Below are 14,990 nucleotides of genomic sequence, written 5' to 3'. Positions count from 1 at the left end.
CTGGGTTGTTATTAGTTAGAGATACTTTCAATGACTGCTTCTATTTCCTTACCAGTTACAGGTCTATTTAAATTTTTTATCTGATCTTCATTTATCTTTGGTAAATTATATCTATCAAGAAACTTATCCATTTCTATTAAATGTTCCAATTTTGGGAAGTACGGGTTTTTAGAAGTATGACCTAATGATTCTCTGGATTTCCATGGTCTGTTGTTATATCCCCTTCTTCACTTTTTATTTGCTAATATGGATATTCTCTCCTTCTCTTAGTAAGTTTAGACAAAGATTTGTCATCTTCTGATATTCTCAAATAACCAACTTTTGCTTCATTGATTCTTTGTATTCTCTTTGTTTCTATTTTATTGATTTCAGCCCTCGGTGTGATTATTTACTGCCATCTACTCCTCTTGGTTGTGCTCATTTCTTTTTCTTCTAGACTTTTCAGGAGCACTGTTAAGTTACTAGTGTGAGATCTCACCTGGGTTTTTTTTTTTTTTAATGTAGGCACTTAGTGCTATAAGCATTTCGCCCATAAAGTTTGGATATGTTCTGTATTCATACTCACTGAATCCTGTGGAGTCTTTAATTTCTTTCTTTCTTTATGTTTGTTTTACTTCAGAAGAGAGTTGTTCCATTTCCATGAGTTTCTAGTCTTTCTGTTGTTTTGTTATTTTTGGAATCCAGCCTTAATCTGTGGTGGTCTTGTATGATACAGGAGGTTATTTCAATTTTCTTATATCTGTTGATAACTTGTTTTGAGACAAAATATGTGGACAATTTTTAGAAAGTTCCATGAGATGCTGAGAAGAAGGTATATTATTTTGTGTTTGGGTGAAATGTTCTGTAGATATCTGTTAAGTACATTTAGTTTACAATATCTTATTTCTAGTATTTCTCTGTTTAGTTTCTCTCTTGATGAACTGTCCATTGGTGAGAGTGGGATATTGAAGTCTCCCATTATAATGTATGATTTAAGCTGTAGTAATGTTTCGTTTACAAATATGGGTGCCCTTGTGTTTGGGGTATAGATGTTAATAATTGAAACAAGTTAAATTTTTCTTTGATGAGTATGAAGTGTCCTTCTCTGTTTTGTTTTTGTTTTTGTTGTCAATTATATTAACTTTCTGTGTTTCTTATTGAATAAGACGGTTACTTCTACAAACTTTGGTTTGAATTTTACACATTAGAATGCCTATACCAGCTTCATTCTTAGGTCCATTTGCTTGGAAACTCTTTTTCCAGCACTTTACTCAGAGTTAATGTCTATCTTTGATGTTGAGGTGTGTTTCTTGCATGCAGCAGAAGGATAGATCCTCTTTCCCCATCTATTTAGTAAGTCTATATCTTATTATTATTATTGAATTGAGTCCATTTTTTTCTGTTTTCTTTATTATGTAGCAGGGCACTTCCTTTTCTGCTCCAATCTATTTGGTTTTCAATATGGTTCTTGAACCTTTCTAGGTACTCCTCATGTTAGAAAAAAATTTTCTATGGTTTTGTCTAAAATATTTTCTGAGTCTTTGAGCTGTGAATATTCTTCTATTTCTATTATGCCTGGGTTTTGTCTTTTCATAATGACCCAGATTTCCTAGATGTGTTGTATCAAGAATTTTTTGATTTAACATTCTTTCATTAATGTATATATTTCTTCTATTACATCAATGTCTGAGATTCTCTCCCATCTCTTGTATCCTGTTGGAGAAGCTTGCCTCTGTAGTTCCTATTCACTTACTTAGATTTTTTATTTCTAGAATTCCCTCAATTTGTGTTTTCTATATTGCTTCTATTTTCTTTTTCCTGTCTTGAACAATTTTATTTTTCCTTCAGCTGCTTATGATTTTCTTGGCTTTCTTGAAAGTATTTATTCATTTCCTCCAATTTTTTATTTGTCTTTTCCTCAATTTCCTTAAGAAATGTATTCATTTTTTCTTTAATAAACTCAATCATCTGCATAAAGTTGTTTTTCAGGTCTTTTTCTTGTGCTTTGGCTATGTTGGATTATTTAGGGCTTGCTGTAGCAGGGTAGATGTGCTCTGATGGTGATGTGTTGCCTTGGCTGTTGTTGACTTTGTTCATATCATGAATGTGGACATCTGGGTTTATGGTGACTATAGATCTTTGGATTGGATTGTTTTATATTGTATACAAATTTGAAACTGATATTGTTAGAAAATGCTATATGTATATTTCTAATTGTATTCATACCATTCATTTAACAATGTAATGCAAATTTCTGATCCTTGAATGTTATTATTACCAACTATTAGGATATAAAGAAATGAAAGTTAGTAGTTAGACATTACAATAGAACTTGTAGTCATATTAGATATGTTTTAAAAATTGAGCAGAGATGTTTTAGACAGGTCATCTTCAAACCCTTCAGAGATCTACAGAATATGGCATTTAAAATGTTTTAATAACTTAGAAAATTTTTCTTTTTTGAGACATGTCGGCTCCTGGCAGTACCAATCTACTTCAGAGAAAATAAGGGCATTGAAGAAACTGCATATGGAGTCAACTTTCATTGTGGCAAAAGTTAGCCACTGGACAACAAAGTATTCTCAAATCAACAGGACAAAATGGACAGATAGAACATGAAACAAGGGACTACTGATTCTTGCCAAAACAAGTGTGGTTATGGCTTTATCAAAAGGCATCTTCTGAGGCCAGGACAATATGGCCCCATCCCTGAAGTGGCCTTCACAATCCGGAAAAGGTACAGTGTCCTTTTCTTCGAAGGCAGCTTAACAGGCAGAGGGCCGATGGCTTCTGTTGTGCAATGGAACAGCAGCTGAAAGCTCATGCCTCTTGATAGTAGACTGGCATTTAATAGAGGGATGTGGAGAAGAAGGGGATGCTGAGATGAAGCCATATGTACACAGCCAAGAAGAATGGACAGCTGAATTAAAAAACTGTCAACAATTTCCAGAATTTAAAATCCTGAATCATGACAGAACACTAGTGGATTTCAGGTGTTTCTGGTACATGGACTGTTCTCACCCAATGTGAGGTTGAACTGTTGACCTTATGTACATCCTACTTCACAAATGAGTCTGTCAGATACGCTAAGCCTGTAGGGTGAAGATGATGCCCCAGCACTGTGGAGAAACCTCAGGTGACTGCCCAGGCAGCTGGCTGTTTCTGTCAACTCACAAATTTTTTGGAAGTTGCTTGCATGCACTTCCTGTTTTTATTTTTATTAGCTAATATTATTCCCTTCTTGGGTCTCTGAGGGAGTTGAAGATTAGTTAGTTATGGTTGAAGATTAGTTAGTTATAGTTGAAGATTAATTAGGATAGAAAGTGCATTAGATACATTTTGGACTTACCAAAATAGGATAGATAATGGAATTATTTTCTCTGATTTGTCAAATACCTGTTTAGATATTTATTACTTGTATATATTGTATATAGTTATTATACTTTTGTATATAGTTTTTCTTTTGTTAGTTATAACCTTTTGCTTTTTTTTCTTTTTATTAAAATAGAAAATGGGAAATGTGGTGGTATTCTAATTGTACTGAGAAGTGATTTTGATTGTATGTTAATAAATAAAGTTGCCCGGGGGTCAGAGCTATTAGAGCCATAGACAGAGTGTGGCGGTGGTGGCGCACGCCTATAATCCCATAGATCTCTGTGTGTTCAGGGATACAGCCAGCATTGGAGACATATGCCTTTAAGACCTGTGGGGCTGTACATACAGACAGTGACGAGGCAGTCACGTGTTTGGGTTTACAACCAATGAGAAGGCAGAATGACTATGAAACGACTTACACACGGGGAAATAGCTCTCTTTCGGGAAGCTGGGACCACGGCAGGAGGAAGGGTGAGATTTTAGTTCTGAGCTCTGATCTCTTGGCTTTCTTTTACATTGGTTCTGTGTTTCTTATTTAATAAGATGGTTGGTTACATCTACATCTAGATACAGGTTTCTCAATTTGTCTTTGTTGGATGAGTGTTTTGTTCCTTGGTTTCTGTTTTCTCTATGGTCTTGTGGCAGTTGTGGCCTGTGGTTGAGCAGGGAGGGTGGAGGATCTTCAAGTAAGTTGGACTTGACTTCTGGTATTTGGATTGCCCTCTGGTCTAGAAGGCAATCTTTGAGTTTGGGGCTGGGACAGGGTGAAGGGGAGTGGTGGAGTAATTGGAGATATGGTAGAGGCATTGAGAAATTGTGTGGGGAGGTCCATTAGCATGTGGCCTACCTGGAGACTTCTGGTTACAAATTTGGACTCATGGTCACAGGAACTTGATACACTTCATCACATTGACTAACACCTCCAGGCACTTTTCACTTTGCCTATTGGTAAGAATCATCCAAGATCATGGCAACAAGATTGTAGATGAAGAACCTAATGCAGCACCAGCACAAGCATAAAGAACTGATGTTTGACTTTGTTCACCCCAAACCCAGGTTTTCACATTGTTCTTCCCTGTTCTGCCCCCTTACAGGTATATCTTCCCTTCTCTAGCTACTAAAACTCATGAAGGCTACTGAGAGTTAAAAGTATGGATGGCCAAATGGTAAGTATTTGCTGACTTGACAGAAGCTGTGGCAATCTGTGTAGAGGGAACCTTGACTAAGGAATTAACCTCTACAAGTCTGTGAACCAATTTCTTAAGTGATGATTGTTTCAGCAAGCCTCAGAGCACTGGTGTCTGAGAAAGTGACCCTTCATTATATAACAAGAAAACTGTGGAATGGGAGGAGGGCAAGCATAAAAGCACATTCTTTTGTGGTTTCTGCTTCTGTTCCTGCCTCCAGTTTAATGCTTGAGCTCTTGCCCAGGACACGCTTAATGGTGGTCAATGACCTGTAATCCACATAAACCATTCCATCTTCCACATTACAACAGAGAATCCAACTAATGGAGAGTCATGAAATGAAAAGGAACATGTTTTTATTTGCCTGAATATATAAATTCGAAGGTACTTACATTATGTAAGAAATGCAAGCCTGATTACAACAGAATATACCTATTACTTACTGTCATTTGTCAACCCACAAAACTGAGATGGGTGTTCTGACCTTCAAGCCTTATCCTGTTTTTTTTTTGTTTTTTTGTTTTGTTTTTTAATTAGAATGTCCATGGAATCACAAATACATGAACACCCAAGTAATTCTGTTCTTGGGAGGGGCCTATAAGAATAACCACAGTGGTAACAGGATAGACAAAAGACACATGTTCAGTAAGGTCAGAAAAAACATTCCCCATTTGCATAAATGGATAGTACAATTATTAATTTGTGGAAATTAGTGAGGAAAATAATTGTATGTGTTATAAACACATATAGTTTAGTGATGAAACTTCTATAGAGTCACCATTTATAATATGGCCTCCTGACCCAGCTGACGTCTTCAGAGAAGGTATGGAACTGTCTACACAGCTCATGTTCCACACTGAGGATGCAGTAATGAAGGGGCCTGTAATGTATCTGTGGAAGTGATACTGGCTCAGTGTGTGTGTGTGTGTGTGTGTGTGTGTGTGTGTGTGTGTGTGTGTGTGTGCGCGCGCGCGCGCGCGCGCCCATTATTTGTACATGATCCTGGGGATGTCAGAAGAGGGATTCTGAACATCTAGAACTGATACTGTAGGGAAAAGGGGCTGACTAAAGAAATCCACTCTGACGCTGGAGCCCAGAACTAGGGGAAGATGGCTCAGATAAGGCCAGTGAAAGACACACAGTCTGGCTCAGTCATATCAGAGCCATCTCTGCCCCTGGTCAACTGACTGGTGAAACCAACCAGTCACAGAGCAGGACAGTAGAACCCTGGGCCCCAAGTCAACCTCTGGTTGACTCCACCCTCAAGACATCCTGTGAAAACCACCCTGCCTAGTCAGTTAGGAAAAAAGGCTGTTCTCTCCACCCTGGTAGAGGCAGCTACTCTCCTGGACTCCTCCTTCCCAAATAAATCTCTTTCTCAAAAGAGTTTTGGGCGTGAAAATCTTCATTCACTGGCCTAGAGAAGATCCTTGCTGAGATGTCCCTCAGTGGACAAAACAAGGGAGAGCTGAAAAGTAACAATTTTCTCTGGGGCAAGAGGAAATTGCTACATTTCTGCAGGGGTTTTCCCTTTTGCAGAGTGAAGCAAAAGAAGCAACCTCTTAGTCCAGAACCAGAGCTCTACTAGGAATCCCCCTTAAGTGGGGGCTGAGCAAAGCTCAGTTGTAGCAGCTCTTCAGGAGAGAGCAGGATTGCTATATCTTGGGGGGAGATCATCCCCCATCATACCAGGTATACCCTGACTTTCCTGAACAGTCAGAATACCCTTCCCTGCTGAAGCAGTTCCAGGCCTGACTTTCATGAGAAATCAGAAAAATTTCCCTTCAAAGGTTGTGCTACTTCTTTGTAGTTCCAGATGTCATAGCTGTGCTAAACAGCTCCAGGTGTCTGGGACACCTTCAAGGCAGACTTCTTGTTCTGAGCAGCTCAAGGTGTCAGGGATACCTTGACCCCCAGGGCTGAACTGTCTCCTTGCAGTTCCAGCCATCAGAGCTGTCCTAAGCAGCTCAAGGTGTTGCCTGACTTCCAGGTAGTCAGGACACCTTTCCCATAGTTGCAAAGCTCATGTTTTGGTACCAAAATCCCAGACCAAACCCAGAGTTGTTGCAACCTGTAGCTAGAGTTTTCCTGCCTTGCCCACAGTCAGGACAAATCTCTGTCACCCGCCAGTCCCACAGCCGCTCAGACCCAACCAAGTAAACACAGAGACTTATATTGCTTACAAACTGTATGGCTGTGGCAGGCTTCTTGCTAACTGTTCTTACAGCTTAAATTAATCCATTTCCATAAATCTATACCTTGCCATGTGGCTGGTGGCTTACCGGCGTCTTCACATGCTGCTGGTCATGGCGGCGGCTGCAGTGTCTCTCTGCCTCAGCCTTCCGCTTCCCAGAATTTTCCGCTCTCCTTGTCCCACCTACTTCCTGCCTGGCCACTGGCCAATCAGTGTTTTATTTATTGACCAATCAAAACAATTTGACATACAAACCATCCCACAGCAGCAACCAATTTACTTACAGATGCTACATGTGTTTATATGCCAGCATGTGCATGTTGGGAAAAAAAAAACGCAGATCCTCTGCAAAAACATTAAATTTTCTTAACTACTGAACCATTCCTTTAGTCTGTAAGTGTAGATTTTAAAGTGATTTTTGCAAACATCACACTTAATACAGATTGCTTCATTGGGAGAAAATTAAATGAACAAAATATTATAAAAATGATATGGGAGATAATAGAGAAAAATTGTCAACATGGTCTAAACAAAAATATTAGGCCTGAGAATATGGCTCTGTTAGACTTTTCCATAAATATGCCTGGGTCCCCAATATCCTGCTGAATGGGACTCCCCCTTATATCCTGCATGTTCCGTTTGTATGTGTACTATGGCAGTTCTTCCTCCTCCTCCTGAATACACAGATAATCCCACTAGGATGCAATGGAGACTGCAGAGTTGTGAGTGAATACTGCATCCTCGAGGATCAGTACTTCTCATATGAAGGAGCACCTCCCCAGGCATGTTTCCATGTAACAGACACAAACATACATATGCATGCACACACAAATACACATATACAGTCACACACACATGGGCACAAACACAAATGTGCACATAGTCACACACACACAAATGTGCACAGACACACACACACACACACACACACACACACACACACACACGAAGCCTAGCCATGCTCAGAAATGATGAGTCTTAAGGTTGCTGACAATGCCTTCACTGCAGCACTAGGGAGGAGGACAGAGCAGTCATGACCTCATTCTAAACAGACTTGTCAGTCAAATGTCCAGGGCGACAAGCTGATTGTGGAGTAGTTTCTCTAAGTTGAGAGAGGTGTTCTTTATCACTGGGTTGAACACACTGCCTGTAATAGAAGAACTGAATAAGAACTTTGCACATTGTCCATTTAAAACAGTTCCTTGTGAATTAGCGTCCATCATGGAAACATGAAATCTTCCTTGTGATGGGGTTTGTATCATTGTCTCAAGCGTGGACCACACAGGAATAAACATTCCTAAGAAGAGATGTTAATTCTCAGTACCCCATGGTTCCAATGAAGCTTCTTCACTACCGTGAGCATAGTCAGGGTCCTAAGAACATGTTTCTGATGCCTTTGTATTCCAGGAGGAATTATCTCAGTGTTCTACTTAGCACAATGAAGGGAAGGTCAAGGTGGATACCATTGATGTTCAAAATGGTGTCAAATATGAACAAAGTCAGGATCGAGGGAGAGAGGGGAAATTCAATAAGGAATGTCAAACGTAACACCGAGGGAAATTCTACAATGCAGGATGGACCAGGTGTCGGTGCACACTCCAGTGTGATCCCAGGAGCTGCGCCCCTCCCCTTGGGAGAGGTGCAGAGGAGGAAAGTATTTGCTCAGAGAACACCTGGTGGTGAGTACATGCCCGAGTTTGTGAAAGCCAGGGATAACTGGGTGAGGTGGTTGTCGACACAAAATTTATATTTATTGCACAGGTTAAAGGTGTGAACAAATAATTTAAAAGCTGATGAAAAAGATCCTCAGATGGATTCTGAAAGTTCATTGAAAGTAAATGTCAGAGTTCCATAGTTTTCACTGTGTTCAATGATTTTAAACATCTCTGTGGTCCTGACCCATGTCCTGTATGGATTCCCTTGTTCATATGAACCCTATTCCAGCTGTGGAGTCTGGCCATGTGTGACTCACACTGTGTGTCAGCACAGGAGAACAAGGATTATTCATTTCTTTGTGTTACTATATATTAAACCAAAGCCACCTTCATTATAGCCAAGTGCTTTACCCTAAGCTAGGCCCCCTGTCCATTCTCTACATGGTGATTAGATACCATCCGTCTATAAATTGTCCTTGTTAGTCTTGTTTTCTGATTCTTCTGTCTTTAGTGCCTGAGACTGGATGAAAGGCAGGGTCACCAAGGTTGGTTTCAAGAAGCATCTTGAGGAGATGATGCTCAGTCCTGCATTAGGTTTCTGCTTCTTTATTTTTTTTTTAAGATTTATTTATTTATTATGTATACAGAGGAGGGTGCCAGATCTCATTACAGATGGTTGTGAGCCACCATGTGGTTGCTGGGAATTGAACTCAGGACCTCTGGAAGAACAGTCGGTGCTCTTAACCTCTGAGCCATCTCTCCAGCCCCTGCTTCTTTATTTTTAAGTAACACTGATAAATGAGTTTTCATGCGGTAGTTAAGGTCGCATAACAAGTAGAACTGAGCTTTAAAATCACAACTTTTTAGCAAAAATAACAAGAAAACGTAATAAAAACATTACTATGAAAGGCTCGGCTCACAGGCTAACATCGGGTGCTGAGATTGCAGGGCTGCAACATCCCGAATCCCCTGTGGCTGTCCCTGAGCTCAAGCCTGTTTCCTTCCAACTTCATCTGCACACAGCTGGACAGGAACCCAGGCACTGCACAAATAAATCACTTTCCTATGTTCCTGGAAGTCCTTCGCTCTGACTTGTGGGAAATGTAGTTCCGACCACGATGACATCACAAGAAGGGTCTTGGGATACCGAACTTCGGCGTCAGTCTTCAAACTTAGCTTCTCCCCAAAGTTAGGCGAGTGTCCTGCTCAGCACTGGGCTTGCATCTCTGACATGGAGGTTGGTGCAGGGTGCAGCGCTGTCCTGCAGATCTGAGGGACTGTGCACGGTGGCGGGTCCAGCGCGGAGGGAGGGAGCTGACTTGGGCTGGTTGGGAGGCAGGAGAAGCCGACCTGGAGGAGCTGTGCTGACCTAGGCTGGGCCACTGCACCTGGGTGCAGGTTGGTCAGGGGAGAGGGCGTCATGCCAAAGCCACATGCTGTGAGTGTCCAGTCTATTAGAACAACCTGCTGCCCGTGTCCACCTGTGCTTCTGGGACTGGAGGGCTGGCTTAGTAGTCAAGGGGTGGAGAAGGTTACTGGTGTCTCAGGAGGTGATGAGAGCTCACTTTCTTGCTTTGCTAGGGAAACATGCTCTCCCTGAGTGACCCTTGCTCACATCGATGTTGTGAGATTTCTGAGGACTTTCGAACACGTGGACATCTAGCGCCTGCTATATTTTATGGCTGGCCTAGTATGCTTGGCTTGATCTTGCAGAGGTTTCTAAAGTTCCTAGTTTCCAGGGACAGAGTCCTGTAAGGGCGATTGTTGTATGGGATATTAATTCCTTTTCCTTTGGAATGAATTGTTAGATTTATGAATTTCTCTGGAGGAATAGGTATGTCTATTATACATTCCTGTGACCTGAATTGTCACATTAATACACCTGTATAGCCACAGAATAATCTTGTAATTGGTTTAACCCGTCTTTGTACAATCCACTGAATTACAGATTTTACACTGCAGAGTCAAATATACTAGAGAGTATACTGCATCCAATTCCATTTGAGACTGTGTGACGTCAGGTATTTTGGACTCCTCAGATGTGAGAGAGGACTTAGTGTGATGAGAGAAATGGACCTCATGATTAACAGAAGAGGCCTTGAATATCTCTGAACGGGAAGGGGAAAAACAGCCCTGCTGATCTGGTGGGCTTTGTACATTGTTCTCTCTGGTCATATGCTTTTCTTCTATTTCTTCACTTTATAGACATGTCTAATCTCCCTTAAACATACTCTGTCACTGAGTGTGGTCCACTGATGCTCCCTGAATAGTTCTAGAATGATTTACCCAAGTTTTTGGTTTTTTTTTTTTTTTTTTTTACTATGATAGAGAAAATAAAAGATGAATTTGGAAGGCTGTGGCTCACTCAGGTTCCTGTGATTTGCATGTAGTAGGTTCCTGTCACTGCAAAACCTTAGCTCTCATCTTAAACGGAAAAAGAGACAGTTTAGTCTGGAGCCATTTTTGTGGCCATTAGCTGGAAACACAGATTTAGATTACCCCAAATTCCATGCTCCAACATGCATGTAGTTACATGGGTTTACAGAATAAAGAATGTCATTAATCAAAGCAAGTTTAAAATACATTGGTGTGTACCCCAGAGAGGCAGGGACTATGAGATGGTGGTGGTGGTGGTGGTATTCTATCTGCTTAAGATACTATCTGGCATTCTTGGCTTTTGGATTTATGGAAGCTAATGTTCTGCCAAGTCAGTGGATTCTAAAAGTTCCTTTATCTATTGTCATCGGCAATTTGGTCCACTACACAGTTATGGAAGAAATGAATGTTTCTGAAGGGTAAACGTAGCCCAAGGTAAGGCAATTACTCTCTGAACCTGCAAAATTCCAGTCTCTCCACAGTTCTGAAATTCCACATGGTCCATCAGTCTCTGCAGACACAGACTCCTTCGAAGAGTTTTTTCACTCACAACCAGACAATCCTCTTATCAGTAATTTTCCTTCACAGCCCCTCCCCCATCTCATGTGCTGTTGCATATATCATCCTCTTCAGTCTAACCAGTGTTTGTGCTGGAGACTGGCTTATGATATTGAAGTCTTCTCTTAGGAAACATGGGTTTCAAACCACTTTGTCCTATCTACTAGAATTCTCAGTGGGTTTCTAACCATACATAAAATAATAGACACTTTGTTGCTGGAGGGCTTCTCTCCAGGTTCCCCAAGCCCCGCAGTCCCACAATCCACTTATAAAATAATCACTCAGACGCTTATATCACTTATAAACTGTATGGCCGTGGCAGGCTTCTTGCTAACTGTTCTTTTATCTTATATTAACCCATTTTTATAAATCTATACCTTGCCACGTGGCTGGTGGCTTACCGGCGTCTCTACATGCTCTTCTCCTGGAGGTGGCTGAAGTCTCTCTCCTCCTTCTTCCTGTTTCCCCAATTCTCCTCTCTCTGTCCCGCCTATACTTCCTGCCTGGTCATTGGCCATCAGTGTTTTATTTACATAGAGTGATATCCACAGCACTTCCCTTTCTTCTTTTTTTAAAAAGGAAGGTTTTAACTTTAACATGGTAAAATTACATATAACAAAACAATTACCGAGCAAGAATTATAGTTACAATATTAAAGAAGATGTCCTATCTATCTTATATTTGTGAGTTTAAGGTTTTATAGCTAACTTATCTTTTATCATAACTGAGGAAATTACAACTATCTAGTCTTCAACCACATCAAAGACCTGAGAAGGAACATAATGGTACCTGAGAAATGGTAGATGGATGCAAGCAACTTTCGGGAATCTTGCAAGAGTAGACCAAGACAGCTGGCAGCCTGGACAGTCACCTAATGTTTTTCAGCATTGTTGGTGCATTCAAATTGGCTACAGGCCTAGAGTATCTGACAGACCATTTTTAGAAGCAGGAATTTTAAGAGACCATCTTACCCTGTCTTGACAGAGTACAGTGGTCGCTTTCCTTGTGTCCCACTTGTCCAGAAAGGACAGCATTGCATTTGTACTGTCAGCCATCAAGGCAAGGCAGTTCTTTGCCCAGTAGGCCATTTTGTGCCAAAAGACAAACTTCCAAATGGAAATGTCTTAGAAGCCCAACATTCTCTCGGGATCAATTGGTGCAGCCAGGAGCAATTGTGTCTCACGTCAACAGAATTCTAAGTTATTTAAATGCCATATTCTCTAGGTCTATGAAGTGTTTGAAGATTACCTATCTATCTGAAATATATCTATGTATACCTAGAAGACTTAACTAACATGGCTACAAATATGATTATCATAGATGACTAATTATTAATCTATTTTTTAATTATCCATTACAATTTTAAATGAGTTATATAAACATAATACCTCAAACAAGAATAGAAATATATATATATATACAGTATAACAAAATTAACTTCAAGTTTGTATCAATGAACTAAAATTTATACCAATGTAAAACATTTTAAACATAAACTAAAATCTATACCAATGTAAAACATTTTAAACAAGTTGTTCTTTAAAAGTAGGTTCATTAATCTACCCTTTTATCTTATCATCTCCATATCCTATATATCCATATCATATCCCTTTTCTTTTTTAGAAAGAGATCACATTTATAATCAACCTGTTTTAAATAAAAATATTGGTTTTTCTCTGTCCCACACCAGAGGGCTCTTCTGATTTGGGACACAAGAATCACTTAACCATTTTTTTTTTTTAAAGCAATATGTCTGGGTTTAGAGGGGGAGTGAGCCAATTCCACCTCTAAAGCCAGCTTGGTATATTTGGGAATTTGGGCGTAGCATCTCTTACTACTTCCTGCTGGAGGGGGCGCTGTATCTTATGGGGATGCAAAGAAAATTTTAGACCTATGGGGTAGTCCGTGAGGCTGTATTGTGTGAACCAGTTGCCTTGAAACCGATCTGGATGTTGGATCATCTGGGCCATGGTGTCATCGGAGTCCTTTCAGGGGTCTTGGCTGGTGAAACCTGATGTATCTTAATCTGGAACAAGTCCACAGCCTCTGGCTTTCTGTGGAAACAAAAGCAGAACCTCTTTTCCAAAGTAACATATCCTTATATCCAAATTTTGAAGTCAAGGTACCTTTAAAATATACATTTTGGCATAACTCAACAGCTTTTGTAATCAAATGTTTTTCTTTAGTTATGAATATCAAAGAGAACATAATCCAGATTCTCTGTGTGGTAGCCATCTTTATGTGGCTTATGTTTTATATTACCTTGAGCCTTGAGCCTATTGCTTTAAACTGTACCGTTGTAAGCCTGAAACGGCGCTGTGGCTGCTGGCTCTGCCCACTTCAGCTTCCCAACATGGCAGTGGTACGTTTTCCGCCAGCTCTGGGAGTCATCAAGTCTCAGAAATAGTGGGTCTAAGCTTTTATCAAAGCAGCGTGTAGCCCAGAAACCTCTTTTTTTTAAAAAAAAAAAAAAAAAAATACTAGTAAAGACTAAATCTACCACACAGCTTAATTTGCCGCTGGCAGACGCCTCATTCCCGCCATACTGCCAGTTAAACGCACCCGCCAGGAACCCGCAGTGTCCAAACTTGCGTTTTGCCGCATCTAGCTGCCCGTATGAGACAAGAAGCAGGAACCTGGTTTTGGCTCTGTTTAGAATTGGTTATTAAATATTCTCAGGTTTAAGGTGGAAACTCGAGCCGTTGGGCACCATTTGTTGCTGGAGGGCTTCTCTCCAGGTTCCCCAAGCCCCGCAGTCCCACAATCCACTTATAAAATAATCACTCAGACGCTTATATCACTTATAAACTGTATGGCCGTGGCAGGCTTCTTGCTAACTGTTCTTTTACCTTATATTAACCCATTTTTATAAATCTATACCTTGCCACGTGGCTGGTGGCTTACCGGCATCTCTACATGCTCTTCTCCTGGCGGTGGCTGTAGTCTCTCTCCTCCTTCTTCCTGTTTCCCCAATTCTCCTCTCTCTGTCCTGCCTATACTTCCTGCCTGGTCATTGGCCATCAGTGTTTTATTTACATAGAGTGATATCCACAGCAACACTTCCTAGTTAATGTCTCTAATCTGTAGGGAAAATAGTAACATTCTGTGACGTAGGAAAAACACACTGCCTTGTACAACAAAACAGCTTCCTTATGATGCAGAGAAAATACAGAACCATGATCGTGTGAAACCTACTGGCCCCAGGTATTAACATATATTTTGAATTAAGCCTTTTCTGTTGCACATCCCTGTTATCTCTGACTTTCAAGGAAGAGACAAGAAACACTTTCAAAGAAGAATCAGGAAACCTAGGGTTCAAAGTCACCCTCTGCTGCATAGCAAATTCAAGGCAAGCCTAGGCTCCATAAGAACCATGTTTTAGAAAAGATTCTTAAAAACACACTAAATGGGTGTGGTGGTTGAAGGGTCTTTCTTTTCTCCGGTGTGTATTTTGGCATTTTTGTCAGCTGTTAAATGGCTGAAGTTATATGTGCTCATGTTTGGGTCTTCGATTTTGTTCCATTGGTCTAGTCTACATGTCTCTTGTCTGAAAGTTCCATCTTGTTTTCATTGCTATGTCTCTATAATATATCTTGAAATCTGTAGTAATCTATAATTGTTCTTTTTTTCAGGGTTGTTTTGCCTATGTGGGGTTCTTTCGTGATT

At 40.4% G+C, this 14,990-nt stretch overlaps 1 protein-coding gene across 1 annotated transcript in view; it reads left to right on the top strand.

The window, feature by feature from the left end:
* The window catches only part of LOC114686115 (zinc finger protein 728-like), a 46,375-nt gene that overhangs the window by 16,739 nt on the left and 14,646 nt on the right, over positions 1-14,990 (top strand). The window contains 2 exon segments of the mRNA XM_037209577.1: positions 8,309-8,455; positions 9,469-9,627. Coding sequence (XP_037065472.1) covers positions 8,309-8,455; positions 9,469-9,627 — 306 coding nt within the window.

The sequence above is a fragment of the Peromyscus leucopus genome, chromosome 11 (genome assembly GCF_004664715.2).
Source record: "Peromyscus leucopus breed LL Stock chromosome 11, UCI_PerLeu_2.1, whole genome shotgun sequence".
Lineage (NCBI taxonomy): Eukaryota > Metazoa > Chordata > Mammalia > Rodentia > Cricetidae > Peromyscus > Peromyscus leucopus.
This window is presented reverse-complemented; position numbering and strand designations above follow the sequence as displayed.